The sequence below is a fragment of the Coregonus lavaretus genome (genome assembly GCF_964263955.1).
Source record: "Coregonus lavaretus genome assembly, contig: HAP1_SCAFFOLD_6635, whole genome shotgun sequence".
In the NCBI taxonomy this organism is placed as follows: Eukaryota; Metazoa; Chordata; class Actinopteri; order Salmoniformes; family Salmonidae; genus Coregonus; species Coregonus lavaretus.
Genome location: NW_028163243.1, coordinates 15,001 through 30,859, shown reverse-complemented (window position 1 = coordinate 30,859; position 15,859 = coordinate 15,001). Strand labels below are relative to the sequence as shown.

At 47.4% G+C, this 15,859-nt stretch overlaps 1 protein-coding gene across 1 annotated transcript in view; it reads right to left on the bottom strand.

Moving 5' to 3' along the window:
- Window positions 1–8,020: 8,020 nt before the first annotated feature.
- The window catches only part of LOC311118353 (glutamate receptor ionotropic, NMDA 2A-like), a gene marked incomplete at both ends in the record, with an annotated part of 20,905 nt that continues 13,066 nt past the window's right edge, over window positions 8,021–15,859 (bottom strand). Inside the window, 2 exon segments of the mRNA XM_084193165.1 lie at window positions 8,021–8,208; window positions 12,061–12,221. Of these exon segments, the coding sequence (XP_084049291.1) occupies window positions 8,021–8,208; window positions 12,061–12,221 (349 nt within the window).

Here is a 15,859-nt window from a genome sequence, read left to right as displayed (position 1 = left end):
TGTAGTCTGCTAGCTGGCTGTATGAATGTAACCATGGTAACTGTGTGATGGTAATACTGTAGTCTGCTAGCTGGCTGTATGAATGTAACCGTGGTAACTGTGTGATGGTAATACTGTAGTCTGCTAGCTGGCTGTATGAATGTAACCGTGGTAACTGTGTGATGGTAATACTGTAGTCTGATAACTGGCTGTATGAATGTAACCGTGGTAACTGTGTGATGGTAATACTGTAGTCTGATATCTGATGTAGCTTCCCATAGGCTGGCTCCCAATAACAGATCCTTCTTCCTGAAGTGTGCAGTCGTCCACTACTGCCCAGAAATCTAAAAGCATTCAATTGGTGGAGGCACAGGGCTTGTGGGAGTTTCCTGTTTCTAACACAAATCAGATCACCGAAGGGAAGGGAACAAGAAAACACTTTGGGAGGAAGGACAGGATAATTGGAACATGGCCAGAGTGAAACATGCTAGCTGTGTGGTGTGCTAGTGGAGGCTGTAGTGTAGTGTAGTGGAGGCTGTAGTGTAGTGGAGGCTGTAGTGTAGTGTAGTGGAGGCTGTAGTGTAGTGTAGTGGAGGCTGTAGTGTAGTGTAGTGGAGGCTGTAGTGTAGTGTAGTGTAGTGGAGGCTGTAGTGTAGTGGAGGCTGTAGTGTAGTGTAGTGGAGGCTGTAGTGTAGTGTAGTGGAGGCTGTAGTGTAGTGGAGGCTGTAGTGTAGTGGAGGCTGTAGTGTAGTGTAGTGGAGGCTGTAGTGTAGTGTAGTGGAGGCTGTAGTGTAGTGTAGTGGAGGCTGTCGTGTAGTGGAGGCTGTAGTGTAGTGTAGTGGAGGCTGTAGTGTAGTGGAGGCTGTAGTGTAGTGTAGTGGAGGCTGTAGTGTAGTGGAGGCTGTAGTGTAGTGTAGTGGAGGCTGTAGTGTAGTGGAGGCTGTAGTGTAGTGTAGTGGAGGCTGTAGTGTAGTGTAGTGGAGGCTGTAGTGTAGTGGAGGCTGTAGTGTAGTGTAGTGGAGGCTGTAGTGTAGTGGAGGCTGTAGTGTAGTGTAGTGGAGGCTGTAGTGTAGTGTAGTGGAGGCTGTAGTGTAGTGTAGTGGAGGCTGTAGTGTAGTGTAGTGGAGGCTGTAGTGTAGTGTAGTGGAGGCTGTAGTGTAGTGTAGTGGAGGCTGTAGTGTAGTGGAGTGGAGGCTGTCGTGTAGTGTAGTGGAGGCTGTAGTGTAGTGTAGTGGAGGCTGTAGTGTAGTGGAGGCTGTAGTGTAGTGGAGGCTGTAGTGTAGTGGAGGCTGTAGTGTAGTGTAGTGGAGGCTGTAGTGTAGTGTAGTGGAGGCTGTAGTGTAGTGTAGTGGAGGCTGTAGTGTAGTGTAGTGGAGGCTGTAGTGTAGTGTAGTGGAGGCTGTAGTGTAGTGGAGGCTGTAGTGTAGTGTAGTGGAGGCTGTAGTGTAGTGGAGGCTGTAGTGTAGTGGAGGCTGTAGTGTAGTGTAGTGGAGGCTGTAGTGTAGTGTAGTGGAGGCTGTAGTGTAGTGGAGGCTGTAGTGTAGTGGAGGCTGTAGTGTAGTGTAGTGGAGGCTGTAGTGTAGTGTAGTGGAGGCTGTAGTGTAGTGGAGGCTGTAGTGTAGTGGAGGCTGTAGTGTAGTGTAGTGGAGGCTGTAGTGTAGTGTAGTGGAGGCTGTAGTGTAGTGGAGGCTGTAGTGTAGTGGAGGCTGTAGTGTAGTGTAGTGGAGGCTGTAGTGTAGTGGAGGCTGTAGTGTAGTGTAGTGGAGGCTGTAGTGTAGTGTAGTGGAGGCTGTAGTGTAGTGTAGTGGAGGCTGTAGTGTAGTGGAGGCTGTAGTGTAGTGTAGTGGAGGCTGTAGTGTAGTGTAGTGGAGGCTGTAGTGTAGTGTAGTGGAGGCTGTAGTGTATTGTAGTGGAGGCTGTAGTGTAGTGGAGGCTGTAGTGTAGTGTAGTGGAGGCTGTAGTCTAGTGTAGTGGAGGCTGTAGTGTAGTGTAGTGGAGGCTGTAGTGTAGTGTAGTGGAGGCTGTAGTGTAGTGTAGTGGAGGCTGTAGTGTAGTGTAGTGGAGGCTGTAGTGTAGTGTGGTGGAGGCTGTAGTGTAGTGGAGGCTGTAGTGTAGTGTAGTGGAGGCTGTAGTGTAGTGTAGTGGAGGCTGTAGTGTAGTGTAGTGGAGGCTGTAGTGTAGTGTAGTGGAGGCTGTAGTGTAGTGTAGTGGAGGCTGTAGTGTAGTGTAGTGGAGGCTGTAGTGTAGTGTAGTGGAGGCTGTAGTGTAGTGTAGTGGAGGCTGTAGTGTAGTGTAGTGGAGGCTGTAGTGTAGTGTAGTGGAGGCTGTAGTGTAGTGGAGGCTGTAGTGTAGTGGAGGCTGTAGTGTAGTGTAGTGGAGGATGTAGTGTAGTGTAGTGGAGGCTGTAGTGTAGTGTAGTGGAGGCTGTAGTGTAGTGTAGTGGAGGCTGTAGTGTAGTGTAGTGGAGGCTGTAGTGGAGTGGAGGCTGTAGTGTAGTGTAGTGGAGGCTGTAGTGTAGTGTAGTGGAGGCTGTAGTGTAGTGGAGTGGAGGCTGTAGTGGAGTGGAGGCTGTAGTGTAGTGTAGTGGAGGCTGTAGTGTAGTGTAGTGGAGGCTGTAGTGTAGTGGAGGCTGTAGTGTAGTGTAGTGGAGGCTGTAGTGTAGTGTAGTGGAGGCTGTAGTGTAGTGGAGGCTGTAGTGTAGTGTATTGGAGGCTGTAGTGTAGTGGAGTGGAGGCTGTAGTGTAGTGTAGTGGAGGCTGTAGTGTAGTGGAGGCTGTAGTGTAGTGTAGTGGAGGCTGTAGTGTAGTGGAGGCTGTAGTGTAGTGGAGGCTGTAGTGTAGTGTAGTGGAGGCTGTAGTGTAGTGGAGGCTGTAGTGTAGTGTAGTGGAGGCTGTAGTGTAGTGTAGTGGAGGCTGTAGTGTAGTGTAGTGGAGGCTGTAGTGTAGTGTAGTGGAGGCTGTAGTGTAGTGTAGTGGAGGCTGTAGTGTAGTGTAGTGGAGGCTGTAGTGTAGTGTAGTGGAGGCTGTAGTGTAGTGTAGTGGAGGCTGTAGTGTATTGGAGGCTGTAGTGTAGTGTGGTGGAGGCTGTAGTGTAGTTTAGTGGAGGCTGTAGTGTAGTGTAGTGGAGGCTGTAGTGTAGTGTAGTGGAGGCTGTAGTGTAGTGGAGGCTGTAGTGTAGTGTAGTGGAGGCTGTAGTGTAGTGTAGTGGAGGCTGTAGTGTAGTGTAGTGGAGGCTGTAGTGTAGTGTAGTGGAGGCTGTAGTGTAGTGGAGGCTGTAGTGTAGTGTAGTGGAGGCTGTAGTGTAGTGTAGTGGAGGCTGTAGTGTAGTGTAGTGGAGGCTGTAGTGTAGTTTAGTGGAGGCTGTAGTGTAGTGTAGTGGAGGCTGTAGTGTAGTGTAGTGTAGTGGAGGCTGTAGTGTAGTGGAGGCTGTAGTGTAGTGTAGTGGAGGCTGTAGTGTAGTGTAGTGGAGGCTGTAGTGTAGTGTAGTGGAGGCTGTAGTGTAGTGTAGTGGAGGCTGTAGTGTAGTATAGTGGAGGCTGTAGTGTAGTGGAGGCTGTAGTGTAGTGTAGTGGAGGCTGTAGTGTAGTGTAGTGGAGGCTGTAGTGTAGTGTAGTGGAGGCTGTAGTGTAGTGGAGGCTGTAGTGTAGTGTAGTGGAGGCTGTAGTGTAGTGTAGTGGAGGCTGTAGTGTAGTGGAGGCTGTAGTGTAGTGTAGTGGAGGCTGTAGTGGAGTGGAGTGGAGGCTGTAGTGTAGTGTAGTGGAGGCTGTAGTGTAGTGTAGTGGAGGCTGTAGTGTAGTGTAGTGGAGGCTGTAGTGTAGTGGAAGCTGTAGTGTAGTGGAGGCTGTATTGTAGTGTAGTGGAGGCTGTAGTGTAGTGGAGGCTGTAGTGTAGTGTAGTGGAGGCTGTAGTGTAGTGTAGTGGAGGCTGTAGTGTAGTGTAGTGGAGGCTGTAGTGTAGTGTAGTGGAGGCTGTAGTGTAGTGTAGTGGAGGCTGTAGTGTAGTGTAGTGGAGGCTGTAGTGTAGTGGAGGCTGTAGTGTAGTGTAGTGGAGGCTGTAGTTTAGTGTAGTGGAGGCTGTAGTGTAGTGTAGTGGAGGCTGTAGTGTAGTGTAGTGGAGGCTGTAGTGTAGTGGAGGCTGTAGTGTAGTGGAGGCTGTAGTGTAGTGTAGTGGAGGCTGTAGTGTAGTGTAGTGGAGGCTGTAGTGTAGTGGAGGCTGTAGTGTAGTGTAGTGGAGGCTGTAGTGTAGTGGAGGCTGTAGTGTAGTGTAGTGGAGGCTGTAGTGTAGTGTAGTGGAGGCTGTAGTGTAGTGTAGTGTAGTGGAGGCTGTAGTGTAGTGTAGTGGAGGCTGTAGTGTAGTGTAGGGGAGGCTGTAGTGTAGTGTAGTGGAGGCTGTAGTGTAGTGTAGTGGAGGCTGTAGTGTAGTGTAGTGGAGGCTGTAGTGTAGTGTAGTGGAGGCTGTAGTGTAGTGTAGTGGAGGCTGTAGTGTAGTGTAGTGGAGGCTGTAGTGTAGTGGAGGCTGTAGTGTAGTGGAGGCTGTAGTGTAGTGTAGTGGAGGCTGTAGTGTAGTGTAGTGGAGGCTGTAGTGTAGTGTAGTGGAGGCTGTAGTGTAGTGTAGTGGAGGCTGTAGTGTAGTGTAGTGGAGGCTGTAGTGTAGTGTAGTAGAGGCTGTAGTGTAGTGGAGTGGAGGCTGTAGTGTAGTGTAGTGGAGGCTGTAGTGTAGTGTAGTGGAGGCTGTAGTGTATTGGAGGCTGTAGTGTAGTGTAGTGGAGGCTGTAGTGTAGTGTAGTGGAGGCTGTAGTGTAGTGTAGTGTAGTGGAGGCTGTAGTGTAGTGTAGTGGAGGCTGTAGTGTAGTGTAGTGGAGGCTGTAGTGTAGTGTAGTGGAGGCTGTAGTGTAGTGTAGTGGAGGCTGTAGTGTAGTGGAGGCTGTAGTGTAGTGGAGGCTGTAGTGTAGTGTAGTGGAGGCTGTAGTGTAGTGTAGTGGAGGCTGTAGTGTAGTGTAGTGGAGGCTGTAGTGTAGTGTAGTGGAGGCTGTAGTGTAGTGTAGTGGAGGCTGTAGTGTAGTGTAGTAGAGGCTGTAGTGTAGTGGAGTGGAGGCTGTAGTGTAGTGTAGTGGAGGCTGTAGTGTAGTGTAGTGGAGGCTGTAGTGTATTGGAGGCTGTAGTGTAGTGTAGTGGAGGCTGTAGTGTAGTGTAGTGGAGGCTGTAGTGTAGTGTAGTGGAGGCTGTAGTGTAGTGTAGTGGAGGCTGTAGTGTAGTGTAGTGGAGGCTGTAGTGTAGTTTAGTGGAGGCTGTAGTGTAGTGTAGTGGAGGCTGTAGTGTAGTGTAGTGTAGTGGAGGCTGTAGTGTAGTGGAGGCTGTAGTGTAGTGTAGTGGAGGCTGTAGTTTAGTGTAGTGGAGGCTGTAGTGTAGTGTAGTGGAGGCTGTAGTGTAGTGTAGTGGAGGCTGTAGTGTAGTGTAGTGGAGGCTGTAGTGTAGTGTGGTGGAGGCTGTAGTGTAGTGTAGTGGAGGCTGTAGTGTAGTGGAGGCTGTAGTGTAGTGGAGGCTGTAGTGTAGTGTAGTGGAGGCTGTAGTGTAGTGGAGGCTGTAGTGTAGTGTAGTGGAGGCTGTAGTGTAGTGGAGGCTGTAGTGTAGTGTAGTGGAGGCTGTAGTGTAGTGGAGGCTGTAGTGTAGTGTAGCGGAGGCTGTAGTGTAGTGTAGTGGAGACTGTAGTGTAGTGTAGTGTAGTGGAGGCTGTAGTGTAGTGTAGTGGAGGCTGTAGTGTAGTGTAGTGGAGGCTGTAGTGTAGTGTAGTGGAGGCTGTAGTGTAGTGTAGTGGAGGCTGTAGTGTAGTGTAGTGGAGGCTGTAGTGTAGTGTAGTGGAGGCTGTAGTGTATTGGAGGCTGTAGTGTAGTGGAGGCTGTAGTGTAGTGTAGTGTAGTGTAGGGGAGGCTGTAGTGTAGTGTAGTGGAGGCTGTAGTGTAGTGTAGTGGAGGCTGTAGTGTAGTGTAGTGGAGGCTGTAGTGTAGTGGAGGCTGTAGTGTAGTGTAGTGGAGGCTGTAGTGTAGTGTAGTGGAGGCTGTAGTGGAGTGGAGTGGAGGCTGTAGTGTAGTGGAGGCTGTAGTGTAGTGGAGGCTGTAGTGTAGTGGAGGCTGTAGTGTAGTGGAGGCTGTAGTGTAGTGTAGTGGAGGCTGTAGTGTAGTGTAGTGGAGGCTGTAGTGTAGTGTAGTGGAGGCTGTAGTGTAGTGTAGTGGAGGCTGTAGTGTAGTGTAGTGGAGGCTGTAGTGTAGTGGAGGCTGTAGTGTAGTGTAGTGGAGGCTGTAGTGTAGTGTAGTGGAGGCTGTAGTGTAGTGTAGTGGAGGCTGTAGTGTAGTGGAGTGGAGGCTGTAGTGTAGTGTAGTGGAGGCTGTAGTGTAGTGTAGTGGAGGCTGTAGTGTAGTGGAGTGGAGGCTGTAGTGTAGTGTAGTGGAGGCTGTAGTGTAGTGGAGGCTGTAGTGTAGTGTAGTGGAGGCTGTAGTGTAGTGTAGTGGAGGCTGTAGTGTAGTGGAGGCTGTAGTGTAGTGTAGTGGAGGCTGTAGTGTAGTGTAGTGGAGGCTGTAGTGGAGTGGAGTGGAGGCTGTAGTGTAGTGGAGGCTGTAGTGTAGTGGAGGCTGTAGTGTAGTGGAGGCTGTAGTGTAGTGGAGGCTGTAGTGTAGTGTAGTGGAGGCTGTAGTGTAGTGTAGTGGAGGCTGTAGTGTAGTGTAGTGGAGGCTGTAGTGTAGTGTAGTGGAGGCTGTAGTGTAGTGGAGGCTGTAGTGTAGTGTAGTGGAGGCTGTAGTGGAGTGTAGTGGAGGCTGTAGTGTAGTGTAGTGGAGGCTGTAGTGTAGTGTAGTGGAGGCTGTAGTGTAGTGTAGTGTAGTGGAGGCTGTAGTGTAGTGTAGTGGAGGCTGTAGTGTAGTGTAGTGGAGGCTGTAGTGTAGTGTAGTTGAGGCTGTAGTGTAGTGGAGGCTGTAGTGTAGTGTAGTTGAGGCTGTAGTGTAGTGTAGTGGAGATACTATATCGTAGTTGCTGGTGACCCGGTAGTGTACTATCTTGTACAGTGACAGTGCAGTGCAGGGTAAATGTCTGGTATTGTATTGTACTTTCCTCTCTGCACAAGTATATTCCATAATAGTCCGCCAAAAACAGAGATAAAGGGGGGAGAGAAGCCTGAGTCCCTGGTCCCTGCCCGTCTTCAGAAAACGTCTGAAACCCTGCCTCTACAAAGACTATCTGAGTCCCTGCCCGTCTTCAGAAAAACGTCTGAAACCCTGCCTCTACAAAGACTATCTGAGTCCCTGCCCGTCTTCAGAAAACGTCTGAAACCCTGCCTCTACAAAGACTATCTGAGTCCCTGCCCGTATTCAGAAAACGTCTGAAACCCTGCCTCTACAAAGACTATCTGAGTCCCTGCCCGTCTTCAGAAAACGTCTGAAACCCTGCCTCTACAAAGACTATCTGAGTCCCTGGCCGTCTTCAGAAAAACGTCTGAAACCCTGCCTCTACAAAGAATATATTAAATTAATCCCCCCGACACACACACACATAAAAAGGAACAAAAGAAGTTCCTACTAGCACTGACTTTGCTGATAACTACTTTATTGAGATGAAGTAACTGTAAGTGGCTCTGGATAAGAGCGTCTGTTATGTGACTAACATGTCAATGTAGAGAGACGACAAGAGAGACGACAAGTGAGTGTAGGGTATGAGAGCAACAAGAGGACAGGAAAAGAGAGGAGATGAGAGGAGAGGGGGAGGAGGAGATCAGAGGAAAAGAGGAGAGCAGAGCAGAGAGGTGGGGGAGAGGAGAGGAGAGGAAAGGAAAGGAGAGGAAAGGAGGGGAGAGGAAAGGAGAGGAGAGGAGAGGAGAGGAGAGGGGAGGGGAGGGGAGGGGAGGGGAGGGGAGGGGAGAGGAGAGGAGAGGAGAGGAGAGGAGAGGAGAGGAGAGGAGAGGAGAGGAGAGGAGAGGAGAGGAGAGGAGAGGAGAGGAGAGGAGAGGAGAGGAGAGGAGAGGAGAGGAGAGGAGAGGAGAGGAGAGGAGTGTCCTACCATCTCCTATGATTGCCAGTATAGCCAGGTCCACCTGTCGTTTCCAGTGGGACCCTTTCTGCAGAGCGATGCCATAGCCGGTGGTGGCAAAGATGTACCCACTGCCGATGGTGACCAGTTTACAGCCATCGTCTCTGCCAGCTGCGTAGTTCAACACAGCAGCATCATAGATGAAGGCATCCAGTTTACTGTAGCAAAACAGGTCACATAAAGTCAGTCTCCTAACAAAGTTGTTCTCTGTAACAAGACACAAAGAGGAAATATAAACTCAGTTTACTGTAACAACACACACAGAGAAACTATAAACTCAGTTTACCTTATTAACACACACACACAGAGGAAATTGAGTTCTTCTGCTCACTAAATGTGCAGAACATGAGGGAGTTGGCAGTTAGAAACTCTAATGGAGTTCTTCTGCTCACTAAATGTGCAGAACATGAGGGAGTTGGCAGTTAGAAACTCTAATGGAGTTCTTCTGCTCACTAAATGCGCAGAACATGAGGGAGTTGGCAGTTAGAAACTCTAATGGAGTTCTTCTGCTCACTAAATGTGCAGAACATGAGGGAGTTGGCAGTTAGAATCTATAATGGAGTTCTTCTGCTCACTAAATGTGCAGAAGACGAGGGAGTTGGCAGTTAGAAACTCTAATGGAGTTCTTCTGCTCACTAAATGTGCAGAACATGAGGGAGTTGGCAGTTAGAATCTATAATGGAGTTCTTCTGCTCACTAAATGTGCAGAAGACGAGGGAGTTGGCAGTTAGAAACTCTAATGGAGTTCTTCTGCTCACTAAATGTGCAGAACATGAGGGAGTTGGCAGTTAGAATCTATAATGGAGTTATTCTGCTCACTAAATGTGCAGAACATGAGGGAGTTGGCAGTTAGAAACTGTAATGGAGTTCTTCTGCTCACTAAATGTGAAGAACATGAGGGAGTTGGCAGTTAGAAACTAATGGAGTTCTTCTGCTCACTAAATGTGCAGAACATGAGGGAGTTGGCAGTTAGAAACTCTAAGGGAGTTCTTCTGCTCACTACATGTGCAGAACATGAGGGAGTTGGCAGTTAGAATCTATAATGGAGTTCTTCTGCTCACTAAATGTGCAGAACATGAGGGAGTTGGCAGTTAGAATCTATAATGGAGTTCTTCTGCTCACCAAATGTGCAGAACATGAGGGAGTTGGCAGTTATAAACTCTAATGGAGTTCTTCTGCTCACTAAATGTGCAGAACACGAGGGAGTTGGCAGTTAGAAACTCTAAGGGAGTTCTTCTGCTCACTAAATGTGCAGAACATGAGGGAGTTGGCAGTTAGAAACTCTAATGGAGTTCTTCTGCTCACTAAATGTGCAGAACATGAGGGAGTTGGCAGTTAGAATCTATTATGGAGTTCTTCTGCTCAATAAATGTGCAGAACATGAGGGAGTTGGCAGTTAGAAACTCTAATGGAGTTCTTCTGCTCACTAAATGTGCAGAACATGAGGGAGTTGGCAGTTAGAAACTCTAAGGGAGTTCTTCTGCTCACTAAATGTGCAGAACATGAGGGAGTTGGCAGTTAGAATCTATAATGGAGTTCTTCTGCTCACTAAATGTTCAGAACATGAGGGAGTTGGCAGTTAGAATCTATAATGGAGTTCTTCTGCTCACTAAATGTGCAGAACATGAGGGAGTTGGCAGTTATAAACTCTAATGGAGTTCTTCTGCTCACTAAATGTGCAGAACATGAGGGAGTTGGCAGTTAGAAACTCTAATGGAGTTCTTCTGCTCACTAAATGTGCAGAACATGACGCTACCAAGGCGGCCTATACCTCCTTCACTCCAAAGATGGGCAAAAGCTAATGAAGCATGACGAATCAATCCAATCCAGGTGGAAAGAGCACTTCGAGGAGCTCCTCAGCAGAAGCACAACAGTTGATATTGATGAGATTCCAGCTGAAATCCTGAAGGAAGCGGGTGCTCCTACAACACACACATGTCCTGCTCCTGAAGATCTGGGATCAGGAAGAAATCCCTGCAGAACTCAGGGATGCCCTAAGCAGACTGCGGGAACTACATGTCTCTCCTGTCCACCACCAGGAAAACACTGACCCGCATACTGGCCGACCGACTCCTTCCCCTGTCAGAAGAAATCCTCCCAGAATCTCAGCATGGCTTTTCCCCCCAACCAGAGGACAGGATCTTCACAGCACGACAACTGCCAGGAAAAATGCCAGGAGCTAAATCAACCACTGGTACATGGCCTTTATTGACATGAGCCTCTGGAGTGACTCTGTGAACCATCGTGCCTTCTGGCTGATTCTGTCAAAAACCGTCTGCCCTGACAAATTCACCAGAATACTGCGACTGCTGCGTGATGACATGTCAGCTCAGTAACAGTGGCTCTGAAACGGAACCCTTCAAGGGGGACACCAGAGTTAAACAGGGCTGTTTCATTACACCCAGCATGTTTTCTACCTTCACCGCTGCCATCCTCCACCTCACAGCTCAGAATCTGCCTCAGGAAGTCCAAACCCTGTACAGAACAGATGGCAAACTCTTCAACCTCAACAGATTCAAGTGTAAAATCACCAACACTTCCATTGTGGCGCTCCAGTACGCAGAAGATAACGCCATCACTGCCCGGAAGAGGACCTTCAGTGCATCCTGGACACTTTCTGATTTTCTTCTCTCCTTCTCTCCTTCTCTTCTTCTCTCCTTCTCTCCTTCTCTCCTTCTCTCCTTCTCTTCTTCTCTCCTTCTCTTCTTCTCTTCTTCTCTTCTTCTCTCCTTCTCTTCTTCTCTCCTTCTCCTCTTCTCTCCTTCTCTCCTTCTCTTCTTCTCTCCTTCTCCCCTTCTCTCCTTCTCTCCTTCTCTCCTTCTCTCCTTCTCTTCTTCTCTTCTTCTCTCCTTCTCTCCTTCTCTCCTCTCCTTCTCTTCTTCTCTTCTTCTCTCCTTCTCTCCTTCTCTCCTTCTCTTCTTCTCTCCTTCTCTCCTTCTCTCCTCTCCTTCTCTTCTTCTCTTCTTCTCTCCTTCTCTTCTTCTCTCCTTCTCTTCTTCTCTCCTTCTCTTCTTCTCTTCTCTTCTTCTCTCCTTCTCTTCTTCTCTTCTTCTCTCCTCTCCTTCTCTTCTTCTCTTCTTCTCTCCTTCTCCCCTTCTCTCCTTCTCTCCTTCTCTTCTTCTCTCCTTCTCTCCTTCTCTCCTTCTCTTCTTCTCATCTTCTCTCCTTCTCTTCTTCTCTCCTTCTCTCCTTCTCTCCTTCTCTCCTTATCTCCTTCTCTCCTTCTCTTCTTCTCTCCTTCTCTTCTTCTCTTCTTCTCTCCTCCTCTCCTTCTCTCCTCCTCTCCTTCTCTCCTTCTCTTCTTCTCTCCTTCTCTTCTTCTCTCCTTCTCTTCTTCTCTTCTTCTCTCCTCCTCTTCTTCTCTCCTTCTCTCCTTCTCTTCTTCTCTCCTTCTCTTTTTCTCTTCTTCTCTCCTTCTCTTCTTCTCTCCTTCTCTCCTTCTTCTCAAGGCTGAGGTAAAGAGTCTTTGAGTATCGCGACATCCAGGCCAGAACCAAACTCCTGGTCAACAAAGAAGCAGCGCTCCCTACCCTACTGTATGGGTCAGCAACATGGACCACAAACAGCAGGCACCTTAAAGCCCTGGAGTCGCCACCACCAAAGATGCCTCAGCAACATCATGAGGATCAGCTGGGAAGACAGGCGCAACAACCCCTGTGTCCTGGAGGAGTAGCACTGTATGAAGAAGATATCTGCTGTGCCGCAGAAGACAAGCAGCAACTTCGAAAGGACAGATTTTCCATCAAGAAGGCCCAACCAACATCCACCACCACCACTCACCCTTGTCCAAAATATTTGGCTCCCAGATCGGCCTCTTCAGCCATCTGAAGACCCAAAAGCAGGACCCACCAGGAGGACTATCATACTCGACGTGTGTGTGCATGTGTGTGTGTCCCTCTGTCCTATACTTCTCCCTGGTGCTATTTCACCAGGTACTAGGGGTTAGGGACTAGGGGTTTGGGACTAAGTGGTTAGGGACTAGGGAGTAGGGGTTAGGGTGTGTGTCGTACCCTGCTTTGAGGCTGACCAGTGCATCCTGCACCCCTCCCTGGTGATACTTCACCAGGTACTCGTGCATGTCAGGGTAATTCTTCCTGATGTTCCTCTCTGTTGAACCATTAGGAACCGTCCCGAAACGGAACGGAGGGGAGTACGCATACGGGTTCTGGAACTAGAGAGGAGCGGAGAGAGAGAGAGAGAGAGAAGGAAGGAGAGAGAGAGAGAGAGAGAGAGAGAGAAAGATATATATATATATATATATATATATAGAGAGAGAGAGAGAAGGATATATATATATATATATATAGAGAGAGAGAGAGAGAGAGAGAGAGAGAGAGAGAGAGAGAGAGAGAGAGAGAGAGAGAGAGAGAGAGAGAGAGAGAGAGAGAGAGAGAGAGAGAGAGAGAGAGAGAGAGAGAGAGAGAGAGAGAGAGAGAGAGAGAGAGAGAGAGAGAGATATAAAGGACTATAAAGGACAATCAAAACCCAAAACCCATTGGACTCCCCAATTACTGACCAGGAGCTCTATAAGAAACTTCAGGCTCTCAAATTTAAAAAAAGCCTGCGGACCTGATGGCATCCTAAATGAAATGCTCAAACTCATTAGTGCAAAATTTCAATTGGCTATATTAAAATTGTTTAATTTGATCCTGAGTGTAGGTTATTTCCCTGACATCTGGAATCAAGGACTCATAACCCCAATCTTTAAGAATGGAGACAAATTTGACCCTAACAATTACAGAGGCATTTGTGTGAACAGTAACCTGGGGAAGGTTTTCTGTAGTATCATCAATGTAAGAATTCTAAACTTCCTTAATAAGCACAATGTCTTGAGTAAAAGCCAAATTGGATTTATACCAAAACATCGCACAACTGATCATATTTACACCTTACACACCCTGATAGATAAACATGTCCACCAAAATAATACCAAAATATACACTTGCTTTATCGACTTCCAAAAAGCATTTGATTCTATTTGGCATACAGGACTGTTCTACAAAGTTATTGAAAGTGGTGTAGGGGGTAAAACATATGACATAATTAAATCAATATATACTGGCAATACGTGCAGCATTAAAATTGGTAAGAAAAGGACAGAATTCTTTAACCAGGGGCGGGGCCTTCGTCAGGGTTGCAATCTGAGCCCTGCACTCTTCAATATTTACATTAACGAATTGGCCACTATTCTAGAAAAATCCTCAGCCCCTGGTGTTAGTCTCCACAATTCAGAAGTTAAATGCCTACTCTTCGCAGATGACCTATGCCTGCTGTCACCCACAGCACCTGGCCTACAGCAGAGCCTGGACCTGCTAGAGCAGTACTGCCAGACCTGGGCCCTGGCAGTAAACCCCAAAAAGACTAAAATAATGATTTTCCAGAGAAGATCCAGATCTCAGGGAATTAGACCAAAGTTCTCAATTGGTACAAAATATATTACTTAGGTTTAAAAATAAGCTCAACTGGACACCTTAATGAGGCAGTGAATGAACTGAGAGAGAAAGCACGCAGGGCATTCTACGCCATTAAAAAGCAAATTCAAATTGAAATACCTATTAAAATTTGGCTAAAACTAATTGAATATGTCATTGAACCAATTGCACTTTATGGCAGCGAGGTGTGGGGTCCACTTGCAAAACAAGATTTCATCAAATGGGACAAACACCCCATTGAAACCCTACATGCAGAGTTCTGTAAGATTCTCCTACGTGTCCAGAGGAAAACTACAAACAATGCATGCAGGGCAGAATTAGGCCAATATCCACTAATAATAAAACTCAAAAAGAGCAATTAAGTTTTGGAAACATCTAAATACAGTGACCCCCTCTCATATCATTACCAAGCCCTGCAATGCCAAGAGCTGAGCAAAGAAAAGAGTCCCCTCATCCAGCTGGTCCTGGGGCCGAGTTCACAAACCTGTTCTACTAACACACTGAAGCCCCAGGACCAGAACATCCAATCAATCAGAATAAACCAAATTACAACACAGTCAAACAAAACTACATTGCTTATTGGGAAACACAAGCACAAACACAAAGCAAAATGCAGTGCTATCTGGCCCTAAATCGACAGTACACTATGGCTAAATATTTGACCATGGTTACTGATCAAAACCTTAGAAAAACCTTGACAAAGTACAGGCTCAGTGAGCACAGCCTTGCCATTGAGAAGGGTAGACACAGGAAAACCTGGCTCCCTGTAGAGGAAAGGCTGTGCAACCACTGCACAACAGCAGAACCTGAGACGGAGCTGCATTTCCTGACAAAATGTCAAAAATATAAAACAATTAGAGAGTGTCATTTCCCCAAATTTGAAATCCTTATTCAAGGTTTTAAAGACCTCTCTGATGAGGATAGGCTACCCATCCTGTTGGGGGAGGACGCAGAGAGCTGTGGGTTGGCAGCGCACTACATTGCTGCCTGCCATAAGTTGAGGGACAGTGTCTGACAGACCAATAAACCTGCACATGTCCTCAACTGTATGATTATTGTTATTGTTGAATGTATGGTTATATTGACCGTTGGTTATTGTTGTTACTGTTGTCCCGTTGACAATTTTTGATTCTCATTTTTATTTATTTTTTATATTGTAAATATCCAAAGTAAGCTTTGGCAATATGTACATTGTTACGTCATGCCAATAAAGCGAATTGAATTGAATTGAATTGAATTGAGAGAGAGAGAGAGAGAGAGAGAGAGAGAGAGAGAGAGAGAGAGAGAGAGAGAGGAGAGAGAGAGAGAGAGAGAGAGAGAGGAGGAAGGAAGGAGATAGAGAGAGAGAAGGAGAGAGAGAGAGAGAGAGAGAGAGAGAGAGAGAGAGAGAGAGGAGGAAGGAAGGAAGGAGATAGAGAGAGAGAAGGAAGGAGAGAAGAGAGAGAGAGAGAGGAGGAAGGAAGGAAGGAGATAGAGAGAGAGAAGGAAGGAGGGAAGGAGATAGAGAGCGAGAAGGAAGGAGAAAGAGAGAGAGAAGGAAGGCAATAGAGAGAGAGAGAGCAAGAGAGAGAGAGAGAGAGAAGGAAGGAGATGAGAGAGAGAGAGAGAGAGAGAGAGAGAGAGAGAGGAAGGAAGGAGAGAGAGAGAGAGAGAGAGAGAGAGGAGGAAGGAAGGAAGGAGATAGAGAGAGAGAAGGAAGGAGAGAGAGAGAGAGAGAGAGAGGAGGAAGGAAGGAAGGAGATAGAGAGAGAGAAGGAAGGAGGGAAGGAGATAGAGAGCGAGAAGGAAGGAGAAAGAGAGAGAGAAGGAAGGCAATAGAGAGAGAGAGAGCAAGAGAGAGAGAGAGAGAGAAGGAAGGAGATGGAGAGAGAGAGAGAGAGAGAGAGAGAGAGAGAGAGAGAGAGAGAGGAAGGAAGGAGAGAGAGAGAGAGAGAGAGAGAGAGAGAGAGAGAGAGAGAGAGAGAGAGAGAGAGAGAGAGAGAGAGAGAGAGAGAGAGAGAGAGAGAGAGAAGGAAGGAGAGAGAGAGAGAAGGAAGGAGATAGAGAGATAAGATATTAATAGTACTTTAGTAAATGTATTTGCTCCAGCCAATAACAATAACCCCAATAAATACACAACACCAGACACTGAAAGCAGCACATCACCAATGAAAATATACCAAACTAACATGTTAAAAGCCTCATAACATGAGGATCTGAAATGAAACTTAATTAGGTACAATAAATCTGTCTGCCATTGCAGAATCATGCTATTGGCTCCACCTGAGAGGGCCTGTCTCCTAACACTTCTCTCTTCTGGCTGTTGTTGATCCCTAGACCAGGACGGACAGACTGACTCTTGGCTTTGATTGGCTAGCCAGACACACTGACTCTTGGC